At 42.4% G+C, this 14,937-nt stretch overlaps 1 protein-coding gene across 1 annotated transcript in view; it reads right to left on the bottom strand.

Moving 5' to 3' along the window:
* The window catches only part of GPM6B (glycoprotein M6B), a 151,833-nt gene extending 138,877 nt beyond the window's left edge, over positions 1 to 12,956 (bottom strand). Inside the window, exon 1 of the mRNA XM_046673855.1 lies at positions 12,734 to 12,956. Within this exon, the coding sequence (XP_046529811.1) occupies positions 12,734 to 12,737 (4 nt within the window). The 5' untranslated portion in view covers positions 12,738 to 12,956. The remainder of the gene's footprint in view (positions 1 to 12,733) is intronic.
* Positions 12,957 to 14,937: the final 1,981 nt, after the last annotated feature.

Here is a 14,937-nt window from a genome sequence, read left to right as displayed (position 1 = left end):
TCTGAGGCCTCCATTTCTCACCAGTCCCTGAAAGAATGAGTGCCTGACTTTCCAAATACTGCCTCTGAGCACCAAGGAGAGAGCCTGCCCAGGCAGCACATCAAAACTGTCAAGCCACCAACCAAGCAGAGGCTTCTAATCAACAACCCACTCTATGTCACGTTACTTTGGTCAGAAGTCTTCTTTTTCTTTCTAATGATCTCTCACTTGTCATGTTTGGCTGAGGAAACCGCAATTCAATCACAAAGTAGAAATACCACCATTTTTGCTAAATTCTCTAAACGCTAAAATAAGATGATAAAAAGTAAAAAGAACTTAACTTCCATGCCCAAATTTGGACTTCAATTTTAAATCCTAGAGTTTCTACACTGAGAGACCACTCCAAGACAAAAACACATGACAAAAAGAAGTGGATTTTAAGAGTGGCTACTTATGACCGGGGCCTTTCAGGATTACTCAAATCTAAATGTATCGAAGTGTGTGTGTGTGTGTATGTGTTGGTTGGTGGAGGATGGTGTCCAGGGACAGCAGGCAGTGTGGAGAAAATGTCCAGCAGTCTCATTTTGTTCTGGCCATCATCAACAGTAAGGGAGTAACAGCACTCTATTAAAAATTGCATTTCCAAAGATATGTCTTAGGAGAATTTACATTTGTGATTTCTGTTACCTCCAAATAAATAAATAAAGGTTTGAGGCCTTGTGGAGGAATAAGAATATTTCGGTGAAGTGATGGGTAACAGCCGCACACGTAATCTCATTTGACGGCTGAATAAACCGCTTTCCAGAATAAATCAAGCTCACGCTCCAGTCCAGTGCTGGCCTCCTCTTCGCAGGGTGAGCAGCTCTGTAGAAACATTCCAGGAAAAGATTTTCCATTAAACCACTTAGGGAAACTAGGTAATCTTGAATTGAACGAGAGAAGTTCATTTTCATGAGTAACATCATCAAATGTGGAGGTACCGGTCCAACAGAAGAGCCATGTTGAGATCGCTCTAGGGTTACCTGGGCGGCATCGCTCTAAGATACTAGTGGAAAATTGGCTTTTTTTCTTTCTCTTTCAACTAGGAATTTGCATCCTGAATGTAAACTTGGTCTTCATAATGGAGCAAATCGGGTCATACTTTTCTTTTAGAAGAAATCCACATTTTAATATATTGAGGGTTTTATTTCTTTTCTTACTATAACATGTCAAAGGTTGGTTTAAGTAAAAATACCTCACTTCATTTCAGGTCTCGCGACCGGGCTGGGACATAATACCTCAGATTCAGCTCTCCCTACAGCTTCTATGTTAATCTGAACAAGTTTGGCCCTTTAGCCGCACTTTTAGAAGGCACAGATCTGTGGAAGGAAACCATGACATTCCGTGGAATCAGATTTGACCCCAACTGATTTATTTTTTTCTCTGTAAAAAAGCCACAGAAACCATGAGGGACCTTTAACAGATTTTTAAAAGGTGTGCAAAAACATTATTGGGGGATATAAAAGAAGATCTAATTATATGTAGAGATACACCACGTAGAAAAATGGAAGGTTCAATAGCGAACAGATTGACTATCACAAAACTTATTCTGTAAATTCACTGTAATCCCACTCAAAATCCTAACAAAGATGTTTGTGGAACATGAAAAGCTGATTCCAAAAGAAAAAATGATGAGTATCTCAGATACTTTTGAAGAAGAGCAAGAAGAGAAAACTTCTCCTAGGAGATACCCAGGATTACTATAAATCTATAGTAATTAGGACAGTGCAGTCTTAGCACATGGATGGCAAAACAGACCCAAGGAACAGAACGGAGGCCAGAGATGTACACACATGTAAATTTAATATGTGAGAGATGGTATTATATAAAAATCAGGGGGTAAAGGATTAAGTATGTGGTGGTTTCTATATAGGAAATATAAAATAAAAATAGATTTTTACCTCATACTATACCAAACAACTAAAATCCCAAAGGAATAAATACTGAAAAAGGAAAAGCATACTTAAAAAAAAAACTTTAAAAGAAAATATAGGAGTATAGAAGTATATCTTCATGACCTTGGAGATAGGAACAATTTGAAAACAAGGCAAAAATAAAAGGCATAGATCATAAAAGAACAGAGGAAGAGATTGATAATTAGGGCTTTATCACAATAAAAAATATTCAGCACAACAAAAGATGTTTTTAACAGAGTTAAAAGATAAGCCACAGAGAGGAAGATGATATTGACAACAACACATTTAACTAAGGATTAGTATCCAGAATGTATAACGAATTGCTACAAGTCAGTAAGAAAAAAGCAAACAAGGATATAAATGAAAGAGAAAACCCAAACGGCTAATAACCTACCCAAAACTTTCAACCTCTTTAGGGAAATTCAACATAAAAAACAATGAAATACCACTTCATACCTATCAAATTGTTGAAAAATTAAACACTGTGACAATACCAAATGCTGGCGAAGGTACAGAGAAACTAGAGTGCTCATACACTACTGGTGGGAGTATAAATTGATACCACTACTTGGCAAGCAGTGGTGACACTATACAATTTAAAGCCAGCTCCATGTGATGACAAGGTATTCCTTTTGCTGACTCCATTACTTCAGTCAACAAGAGGACAAAATTCCTCACTGAAGGAATGAAGGCAGATTATTATTGTCTAAGTCCAAACAACACAAGAAGAAAAGTTAATTTGGCAAAAATAGCTTTATATCTATTTCTAAAAATTTTCAAGATGAAAACCAGAAATCATCTCAGGCCTTCAACCCTTTTTCCAAACCTGCACTCCACTCAGAACACCCACTAGTCAACAGTTCACTAATTACTGTTAATTCAGATAATTCCTAAAACTCTATCTTCTTCAGGAAACTAATTGGGAGGAGATCTCAACATCTGTTATATCCTTAGACCCCGAAGCCAGAAAATATTCATACTGATCATATCCTGAATGAACACGTGACATCTACAACTCCCTCTTTATTCACAACCCCTCATGATGTACTTTCCATTTCCCAGCTGGATAATGGGGATGCCTTATCTTTGTAATCTCTTCAGCTGTATCCATGTTTGCCATGCACCTATCTCTTCTCTCATCAGTTATTCTCAGTCTTTCTCAGATCTCCTGTGTCAATACTTTCCACCTAAATAGAGGGCAGGAAGCAGTGGTTTAGGCACTCCCTAGCACAGCATGACACGAAGGCTTTAATAAATGCTTTTAACCATGTGATTTAGAAACAGGTCTATTTTCTGGACAGAAAACATCACCAAGTTTTAAAATAATGTTATTAATGTTGCTCAAAAGCTGTCCGACATAAGAGCTCATACTGTATGATTCCATTCCAAAACCAGGCAAAACTATTTTGGCAGAAATTAGAAGCGATTACCCTGGTGGGGGGTGCCTGAAAGGGACCTTGCAACGGAGTCCTGAGGGGCTGGTAATGCTCTGGTCCTTACTCTATGTACTAGTTAAGTTTGTGAAATTTATCAAGCTGTTTGCTTATGATTTGCCCACTTTTGGTATAATATTATACTTCAATAATAAATTTTAAAATGGCTGTATAATATTCATGCCACTTACAAAAGATCTAAAAATATTTGTGACAAAATATCATTATATAATAGAGCTCAAACCAATTTTTGGTAATCCGGGACATGGCTTTGCAAAATGGTAATGATTCATGGAATGGCAATTCATCTCTTTAATGTTCTGAATTCTGTTTTACTTACCATGGAAATTGTCAGAATATGCCACATCAGAAAACTTAAAGGAAAATATAAAGTGCTACATCAAATAAAGTTATCTTGAGGGTTTGAATTTCTTTGCTAATTACAGCTCCATTCTTTGCTCCTTGTGTGAAGGAACAGATGCCTGAATTTAAGCTGCCATTTTCAAACGCACCATTTAAACATTCTTTTCAGGGAATTGCTGTGAAACACCACATTCCTAAACCTAAAAGAGTGACCTGACGCACATACAAAATAGCAGATTTTCTAGGCTCCTTCTAACCTTCACTTCTAACCTTCCTGCTCTTTTTACGCTAGAACTATTCAGCAAGTGTGCTCAGATCTCTCAGAAAACACCGACTTAAGGTCTCCATCTGAGGGGAGGAGTTAAGGCTGGCGTGGGGGTGGGTGGGGAGATCAAAGGTTGTCAGAGCAATAAGGGGAAAATCAGTCCTTTCTCTTACAACTCCAGCATCTCTCAAACATATGAAAAGGCATAATGAAGTCATGACCAGAGACCCTAAGGACTGAACAGAACATGCGGGAAGGCTGCCTTAAAGGCTTAATCTGGGTAGATTTGATTATAGCTAAGGAGATGAATTCTAAATTTGGAAAGGCCATCAAGGTAATTAAAGATGCTAAGAAGTGGAACTAGATCCTTGACATCTTTCTACTTAATGAAGAGAACAAAAGATGATGAAAATGATTTTAGGAAGCAAAACGAACTTGGTATAGATTCAGTCCTTTTCAGGGATAAAGTGCACTGGCCATCAGAACAAGTTCCCAAGGAAAGCCAGACACTCTCTATTCCCAGGGGTGTTTGGTCTCATTATTGAAATGGTTTAGGTACTATTTTACTCCAAAGAAAGAGGGAATTAGCTGCTCTGCAAGGTTCCCCATTAGATCTCCAGATTCTCTGATGATGTTAGAAAAAGGTAAAAAAAACAAAACTTCCTTCAGCTGGAAAAATTCAAGTCTCCCTTTTGGAAGCATAACACCTTTTTAACCAGAGATCTTCCCAGTCCGCAGATGTGCTCAACCAAGTCCTCAACGATGCCATTACTCAGATTTTATAATACTGCGAAGCAAAAAGGTTCTCAACCCTTCTTACTCTAAAGTAGTTGTTCTCAACAGGAGGCATTTTTGCCCCGCAATGGCTGTTATTTGGCAATGTCTGGAGACTTTTTTGGTTGTCACAACCAGGGGAGTGTTCCTGGAACACAGTGGGTAGAGGCCAGGGATGCTGCTAAACATCCTACAGTGCACAGAACAGCCTCTCACAACAAAGAATACCCAGCGCAAAATGTCAATAGTGCTGAGGTCGAGAAATCCTGCTCTAAAAGTACCCTTGAAAGGGAAGGGAAGGAAAAGAGACTTCTTTTACTTCAGTATCTGTCTCCAGCTGCTCCAAAGAAGAAAGTAGAATTTAACAGTCCTACAGAAAACAAATAAATACACAAGCAAATACTAAGCAACAACTTTAACTAAAATGATTTCCAATAGATCTTGTCACACCAAGTTCAAATATACTGAGTTATATACAGCTGAATAGTAAAATTCAAAAGATCAGATTTAAATACTTTTTCCTTTGGCAGATTTTTTTTTCTAACCAAGTAAGCAATTTTTACTTCTAGATTTTAAAATCCTATTTTCTGATTACTAGAAAGTGTATTCCTTTTTATTAAGTGGTAAGCTCATCTATCAGATGTAATTATCAGATGTAAGTATCAACCTACTAAAATAAATTTTAAAATAAATGGTCAAGATTGATCAAGAAAAATAAAGAGAATACAAATTACCTGAATCACTAGGAATGAACTTGAGAACATCACTACAGAGCCTACAGAAAACAGGATTAAACAGATAAGGCAAGAATATTATGAATAACTTTATGCCAGTAAAGTTATCAACCTAGATAAGATGGAAAAAAATCCTTGAAAAACACAACTTATCAAAACTGTTAAAGAAATATAGTTCATAATTTAAAATATTTCCACAAAGAAAACTCCAGACCCAGATAGCTTCACTGGTAAATTCTTTCAAATATTTAAGGGAGAAATAATGCCACTTTTAAGATTAATAATCAAATAAATAGATAGACAAGGACTGGATTCCATTTCAACCCAACCCCTCTGGAGTCACACCAAAGATCACCCTTTCCATCCCAGAAAGGCTTTTACTTCCTTTCTTCTCCACTTTATCCCTTGAAAGAGAAGAGGCAATAGTCAAGATTTAAAACATTTTTGCAAGATTCATTTATATGTGTCAATCTGTAATCAATTCAAATTTGCTACTCCCCATCTGGCTTTCAGTTGTCTTCCCCCCATCTTATTTTCTACTTTTCCCCACACTCATTCTATGCTATGGCCAGGCCAGTTTCTTCAGGATTCCAACCAGTAAACTTTGCTCCCTCTTTCCTCTCTTCCATGTGTATCCTAATCCTTTCTGCCCTTCTCAACACACCTCAAATCCAAGTCTCCACCAGAAGCTTCATACAAGCTACAAGGTCTCATCCTTCTTAGAACTCCTAGATTTTTACTTAGAATTTTACAATTAGACATTAATGATTCTTTTACCCCTGAAGTAGACTGTCATTATTTCCAGCTGTTTACTTCCCTGTTTAAAATCCGTTTGTGATTCTCTCTGACCAACAGAGTAATGATCAAGTTCTTTCCTGGCTTTTCACTGGCTGCCCTGGTCTCTCTTCTAGCCTCAGCCTCCTCAGTCCCTTACATTCAGGCCATGCCCAATTCCTCAACATGCCCAGGCAGCTGCCTCTGCCATGCCTCCTGCTGTTGCTCATCTGTACCCAGGGCCTGGAATGTCCTCTCCCACACATTCTGACCCCTGTCATCCCACTCATCCTTCAAGACTCAGAGCAAAGGTAACTGCCTCCCCAGGGAATCCCTTTCTGAAATGCCATCCCCTTTTTGCCTCAGACAGAGGAAAATATTCTACAGGACCTTGTACTTGCTTCTATTATAAGTGTTTATCTGCCTCTCCGAAAGGACTGTGGTGATTTGAGGACAGGACTGGGTTTTGTTTATTTATTTGTTTATTGTTTGCTTCAAGACAGCACAGCACCTGGCTCATCTGAGCATGACTCTGAATGCTTGTTGAATGAGCAGCTGTCTTATTCTTCTCTGAGAGCCTTCACCGTGATGGGCGCGTAACAGGAACTCAAAGGCTTCCAGATTGGCACATGCTAGTTGCTCAGCATGGTGATAGGTGCTCATTTAATCCAATTACACAAAGTGAGATTGGAAACACAAAACTGTTCTTACCTTTTAATCCTCAGGGCACTAATGAGTTTCACTGAAACAAAGTGTTTCACTCCAAGCTTTCCTAAACTTCAAAAATCTGACAAGAAGGAAGTACTTTTCACCAGAGAGAGGAAACTATTTTATAACATCAAAAGAAAAAAGCTAAAGGCAAAAAAAAAGTAATGAAATAACATTCAAACTGCTTTTTAAGTTGTTTTCGTGTCTGTGTATGCCTACAGCAATCGAATTACTTTTAAAGTGACTTCAAGCTCTGAAATTCCGTTACTCTGTGAAAATCTGTGCTAACGTATTAATATTATTAAAGAATAACTAATGCCATTTGCCCTACTTAATTGAGTACACTTTATCACAGGGTTCACATAATGAACATAATTTTGCATACCTTGAAATCTATATATTTATAGTGTAGACAGACCTTAATACAATGAATTTTATATGATAAAACCCTTATCTTTTCAACAAACATTTGTGAAGCACCTACAATACGCCAATTATTTGAATGAACATTGGGATACAATGATGAAGAACACAATCTTTGCTCTGACGAATTTGGTATTTGAACAGAAAAGAAGGCATATTAAACCCACTAACAAGCCAGCTAATAGTACCTAGAAAAATCATGTTAAAAGTATTAAATGGATGATATTGGCTCAAAAATACAGTAGAAGCTCTCTTACCAATGTTCACCTAATGGGCCCACCCAACCACCCCATATTTTCTACTCTTTTTGTAAACCATATTGACCATTGTCCACAGAACTTGGTTTCTAGGCTATTCTCCAGGATATCTATGTACTACTTCTTCTACCAGTTGAATTGTGTACCTAACAAGAGTCCATTGTGTTTGTTCCCAAACCTGTTTATGCCAGTTGTACTTGTTACTATAATTATGAAATTTAATTTAATGTTACACAAACTAATAAAATACGAATGCCAAACAAAAGAGTTTTATTTCTTTGAAAACCAAGTTGATTGCTTTGGAAAGAAGAATCTTAACAAGTCACTTGGAAAAACAGTTGCCAAAAAAAGTATGGGCAAGAAAATTTTGAAGGTTTAAGGTGGGTGGGGTAGGTAATATAAAAGGATTCTGCACACAGATTGGTTCCCAACGCCTTTAAGTTCTCATTCTCCTTTAAAAGAATCTGAAACTGGAAATCAGAAGCCAATGAATTTTGGCTGTGATTTATACATAAGAAAGACTTCAAGGCTCACACTCAAAGCAAAGACCTTGACTCTACAACAAAATACTGGCAAATTAATGTTTAAAGCTAAATGAAACGTTTAAGACACATAGATGGCACTTTTTATGATTCACCACTTTGGCATTTTTAATACACCATCTAACTGCTTGACCCCAGATGCAGCAGATAAGGCTTTTCTCTAAGAAACCCTTGGAGGGGCCACGTGGTGTGGGCAACAATTTTGCTGGGGCAAAAATATACTAAATAATTAATTACTTCCTGTTGGTCACAAACAATACTCTGTGCTATCTGGACTATGAGGTTTACTCAAAATTTCAGTCTGCATCCTGAGACCTGAAGAGAGCTCTCTCTCCAAGACTGGAGGGTGGGCTCCTTACTAGATGTTTACACTCAGAGGGAGGGAGGCTAGAGCATTCTGGGGCTAGTTCCTGCTCAACTCTTCATCAGGATACCATTCCTTGGTCTCCAGTTACGTCTGAATTCCCTAGCAAACTTCCAGAACCAAATGTTGTATGCATGGGTCCTCAGTGTGCTTCCTTCTGAGTCTAGCCTCTGAAGGTGGCCTGGGCCCCATGTGGGGCAAGGAAAGGCTCTCTGGAGCGGGCAGCTCTAAAAAGAAGAGGGCAGGAGAAGCCTAAGCTAGAGGTACTAAAGAGGGTGAACATTATGGCTTCCTCCACCAGTCTCCTTGGAGAAGGGCCAATCGTCCTGTTGTCGGGCACGTCAAGATGCCAGCATTCAACCCAACTACAAACGATGCCTGTGATGTGGCTTCATGGAAACAAGTAGTGTTTAAACAATTAGGGAGCTGTTTTCTCATGTTTTTCAAGCATAACATTACCCTTTCTTTTTTAAAATTACATCCTTTTAGATCTGTAAGGGCCCAAGGAAATAATTTCATCCAATCTTTTTATTTTGTAGTAAACTGAGATTAGGAAGAGAAAATGACTGACGCAAGATCACATAGCAAGTTAGTGGAATTGCTGGGGCAGGGAGCTGGGCCTCTGGCTCGCCCTGCTTTTCCTCTATTTCCTGACCCTGGGTACTAGCAGCACCAGCACCACTACCACCTGGGAGCCTGCTAGAAACGAAGAAACTCAGGCCCTCCCCAAGCCCACAGAATCAGAAACGCTTTTTTCACAAGATGGCCAGATGATTTGTGTGCGCATTACAGTTAAGAACTGCCCTAAATCAGTTTTTGTAATGCTATTTAGTGAAATGATGGACTGTGTTTAAATTCATAATCCTTATAAAAACTTCCTTACCATAAAATGGATCAAAACAATTATTTAGCTGTTTTGCTGTATCTGATCATTTCACATATAATTTTCATTTAAAATTACAGGCAACTAATGAAACAAAATCAGCATTTCTCTCTGGATACACGATCCACATTAAAGCAAGATGGATATTCCACAAATGCCTTATAAGAGGTTATTGCATTGAATCCATTTAGTTGCTGTGTCTATGAATAAGGTTACAGAATCAAAATTCTGTTAGGCGATGTGAGTTTCCATCAGATAAAACCAGAGTAACACTGAGAATGTGCATGCGCGCGTGCAGGCCACACACAATGGCCAAATGTGGAACTCTTCAGCCAGTGAAATAATTAGTTTCAACACACTCATTTAGGTGGTGTACTGCATACAACCAATACATCAACATCTTCCCATTGTGCAAAACCACCAAAGTTACTCAGTAGTCAAACACACTTCAAACATCAATTGGCTCACTGCATTTACATGAAATGAGACAGAAAGTAGATTAGTGGTTGCCAGGGGCTGGGAGGAGGGAGGAATGGGGACTGACTATTAATGGGTACAGGGTTTCTTTTGGGGGGGATAACGATGTTTTACAGATAGCGGTGGTAGCTGCATAACTCTGAATATACTAAAAATCACTGACTGTACACAAACGTGTAAGTTGTACGGCATGTGAATTATATCTCAACAAAGTCATAAAAAAATCAACTGGCTGCGGCTGGCCCTGTGGCCCAGTGGTTAAGTTCGCATGCTCCACTTCGGCGGCCCAGGGTTTCGCCAGTTTGGATCCTGGGCACGGACATGGCACCGCGCATAGTCAGGCCATACTGAGGAGGCATCCCACACGCCACAAGTAGAAGGACCCACAACTAAAATATACAACCATGTACTGGGGGGCTTTGGGGAGACAAAGGAAAAATAAAAACAATAAAAAAACTTTAAAAAATCAATTGGCACAACAATAAAAAAAAGTTTTCTTTTAAGATGCATTGAAAGATAAAATTGTACACACCGCCATTGCTCATTATTTTATTTTTTAACTTAAAGATTTGAATACCTTAAAATTTGAGTCTGAAGGGGCTTTTATTTCCACAAATCTCACCCATTTTACCAGTAAATTAACTGATACCAGGTTAAGGAAGTAACTTGTATGAGAACCAAAGTCCCATCTCAGTGGACCAATGGTTCGAATTTTCCCAACATTAAATCATTTCAATTAAAATATTCACAAGGGTATGTTCGGTAATTGAATACATCTGGAAAAATAAAGCCAGTTCATGGCCCTGTAGTGTATTTACTAAGAATCTACCAAAGGAAATCAGTATGTTTCCTTTTTGGCATGAAGGGAACTGGGTTTTTTTATGTAAAAACTAAAAACTAAAACCAAGGATACTGCCAGCACCAGTGAGGTATGCACAAATTAACATAAACTGGCAATTCAAGTGTAGAACCAACGATTGTCCAAGACACAAAGTACTTCCTTGAGAACAGGCCTCTGGTTTGGGCATTTGCTTCATGAGAACTGCATCTAACTTCCACACCTATTGAAAAGTAAGGCCCGCCCCCAAGGAAGCCCAGAGTATTATGAAAGCCATTCTGAAGAAGCTCCTCATGTGGCAATTCGACGCTCAATTTCTAACCCGTACAAATCCCAATGCCTAGCATTAAAAAACCAGAAATAACTTTATTTCGGGAGAAGTAGTTAATGCTTTCCTCAGTACTGCACTTCTGTGTAACCTCAACATCTTTGTGCCAAGCATTGCCAAAAGAGTTACCAGCTGAGCAGCAGCCATCTGATTTTTGCGGACGAATCTCATTTAAAAGGGGGCATTGAGTGATGTGACCACTCACTGTGGGGGCATCAAGAGAAGTAGGCACCAGAGTTACAGGTCACCCAATTCTGCCCTTTCTAGAAGAATCTTATCCTAGCTCTCTAACTCTTTGGTAAGAAATTTTCCTGTTGAATTCAGGGGCTTTATTTCCTTTCATATTTTGATCACCTCGTAAATTTTTTCAAACAAGATTTAACTATAAAATTCTTTGCACTTCCTTGTAAATGAAAAATAATGTGTCCTCCTTACTATCCCTCACCAAAATTTTAATCGATACAAAATTACCCCCTACACACACACACAGCAGAGGGAATGTAGGATGAGGGTAAGGGGCCAAGGCTGGGGGATCGGGGTAGGGCAGGGACTTCCCAAGCCCTCACTATTAGCCGGCAATGGTTAAACCCACTGACTTCCTCATTAGGAATGCTTCGGAGGGGCTCTTCACAGTCTTTGCGGCTTTTGTGGAGCTTGTGGCTGGAGGCTGTCTGCCACTAGAGAAGGATAGTCGAGCAGGGGAGAGAAAACCCTTTCCCAAGGACAGCTCTCAGACCTTTCCAGGGCTGTGGCGGAATTAGGTTGATTTCCACGGCACTCTTTACGAGTTTTCCTTGCGAAACAGAGTGCCCATTTAACGACATGTTGCTGACAGCAGCATTTCAGGGGTGTTAGGAGGTGACAGAAAGAATCCTACAGCCGCCTAACATCCGCCCCAGCCAGGTTGGAGACTTTCCATCTCCAGAACTGGGTTTTCACCGTTAGTAGTCGATCTCCCAAATGCTTTGGAACCCGCTTGGCACACCGTCTCCACCTGCGCCCAGGTCCGCATTTTGATAGTTGGAACAGGGGACAAAGAAAAGAGACTCACCTTCTGTCCCATCCTGTCCCTCTCCCCTCCCACCTTCCTGGTTTCAAGGGTCATGGTTCCCAAATGAGCTCTCAGAAGACCCCAGGCTTGGGGAACTGGGCGTTTGTTTAATGTGGGTTGAAGGCGAAAAGGACCACGGCAGAGTGGGACAGGACCGGACTCCAAGCCGGGAGCTCGGGCGACAGCAGAGCGTCCCGGGAAATGGGCAAGAAGCTCCTCTCTACCGCCGCCTTAAAATGAAGCAGGAGCCCGCAGCCCGGGACGCTCCGTCGGCTCTCTCTGCAACCCCTCCCGGGAACCCAGCTCTTGCCCTCCCGCAAGCCGCCCGCCGCGGGGGCACAGGCTGAGCGCCGCCCGGGTGGGGACGCCCCGAGGACGGGGCAGGGACGCGCACCTGGGCGTTCCGGACACCTGCGCCGCGCCCCTCCCACCCCCAGCCCCCGCCTCCCGAGCCCGGCCCGTCGCGGAGGTGCCCCGGGAAGCCCCACCTGAGCGGGGCTGGGCCCCTGGGCAGGGCGCGCCCCTCCTGGGCGAGGGGCGAGGCCGTGGCCGTGGCCGTGGCGCGGGGCCAGCGCGCTCGCTTACCCATGGCTGGAGACGGGCGGGCGGGGCGCGGGCTGCGGGCGCTCGGGCTCCCTGGGGACGCGCAGAGCCGGGGGCACAAGTTTGCAGGTCCGGCGGGCACGTGCGCGGGCCGGGCTCGGGCGGGCTGCGCTGGGCTGCTGGGCTGGCGGCTGGCTCCTCGCTCCTGGCTCCGGGGCCGGGGTGGGAGCACGGCGGGCTCCGCCTGCACTGGGGGCCGGCCGCGCCGAGAGGGGCCCTGACGTCAGCGCCGGGGGCTTTGTGCGCCCGCAGCGAGGGCCCGAGCGGGGCAGCGGGCGCGCCGGGGCGGCCGGCAGAGCTCGCGGCTTCCTCTGGGACCCCCGAGCAAGCGCCTAGGGGCGCGGAAACCGGAAAGGCCAACAGAGGGATGGGGAGAGAGGGGAGCGGGCTTCCAGGATCTCGGAGATGCCGATCCGCGTCCCAGAAGAGAACTGTTACGCTGCAGGGGGCTTTGCAGTCTTAGTCTTGACCCATTGTGCAGATAAAGAAACTGAGGCCCAAAACACTGACCCAAGGCCACCCAGTGTTTGGCAAAGTTGCCCCAATCCGCAGTCCCTGCTCCTTTTGTTCACGTATGGACTGAGGGCGGTTACTTAGTTCACTGGGTCTCAACCCTGGTTGCACATTAGAATCAGCCGGGGAGCTTTTAAAACCCGATTTCACCAGGACCTTGGCGGGTGGGACCGAGGGATCGTGCCTCAAAAGCTCCCCAGGCGATTCCAGCGTGTATCCTAGGTTGCCAGCACTAGTTTGAGTTACATGTGGGTAACAAATGACTTAGAAGGGCACAGGCGGCACTTTCCAATCTAGGGTGGTAACCGATTTGGTGGTGTGGGTAATCAGCCCGCCTGATGCCCGGAAGCCCACCCCTGGCAGGCTCGGGGAGACTTGGCAGATTCGCCCCAGTCACCGTTTCTCCGGCTGCTCAGGCCTGGCGCTTGAGCCTCTAAGTGAATTAATGGTTTAACGGTGTCCAAGGCCGAAAGTCTTTCTGTCGCCTTAGAGAAGAATTTTCCTGTCTCCAGAGGTGTTAGCAAAGCCCCGAGACCCTTGTGGTTTTTCTATGGCTGATGCTTTCTGAGACATATCTGAGCCCAACAGTACCCCCTGATAGTTTATGTGTGTGTTTTTCCATTGTTTTGAAAATACCTACATCGTGTCACTTGAACAGAGGATTACATAAACAGTAACTGTAGATAGTACACTTCAGGGACATTTAAGCCAGAAGAGAGAGGCCTTAGGACTGAGAAAGGGTGGAAGAGGCAAACATTTCATCTATTGAAATTGATTGGATTAGGAAAGATTTTATCAAGGCAGAGCTCTAGAAAGCCTAATAATATTTTGCATAAAAGGACAGAGATTTGTGCCAGGCGGATCACTGGCTCATTTTCACAATCCCACGGGAACAGTCATTGCTAACCAATCTTCATGCAGTAATAAAACAGCAGGGAGCTTATAGGTTTAACTTTTTGTCTTCCTGTTACAGGAAAGTAATCCATTTGAGTGAGGCTTCAATGCACGTGTGTGCAGGAATCCGATGGCAGGTGACAATGACTTGAGACTGCCTGCCAAGGGCGGAGAGGGAAAGGTGGAAGTGGGTGAGGGCAATGAGGAATCCATTCGAAGGCCCGGTTTAGGGAAGAGCGTCTCCTTTGGTTGGTTCCTACATCTTGGGAGGCTGCTAGGAGACAGTGAAAACAACAGAATGGGACTTGGGCATGTCAATCTGAAATAGTAGTTTGGCAAGATATGACCTCACTCAGCCACTCTGGAAGCAAGAACTCTAAGGTTTTGTGCCCTGAGATGAAAGTAAACCCTTTGGTCCACTTTCTGTCATTCCCTAGAAGTCTCGGATTGTTTTTTTTTAACCAAAGAAAAGAAAGAACAGCTGTCCAAATACTGGAGCTAGTCACGATGGGATGCTGTGATAAAAACCAAGTTGTAGCAATTGTGTACACAATGTCAAAGGAAAGCCACGTTTTAATAGAAATTTCTCCTTACCCTGGGAATGTCATAGACTGATTTCAATCAGCAACTGTCCCTAAAACTCTTCAGAAAAACAGAACAGCAGTTCGGAATCAGCAAGGCTACTACAGAAAGGGTGCAGAAGATGACGAATATGCATATTCGACTCTTAGGGAAATGCTATTTTAAAATAAAAAAACATTTTTCTCATATTAACTAAC

Source organism: Equus quagga, chromosome 10 (assembly GCF_021613505.1).
Source record: "Equus quagga isolate Etosha38 chromosome 10, UCLA_HA_Equagga_1.0, whole genome shotgun sequence".
Classification (NCBI taxonomy): domain Eukaryota; kingdom Metazoa; phylum Chordata; class Mammalia; order Perissodactyla; family Equidae; genus Equus; species Equus quagga.
Note: the sequence above shows the minus strand (reverse complement) of the source record. Positions and strands in the feature narration are given on the sequence as shown.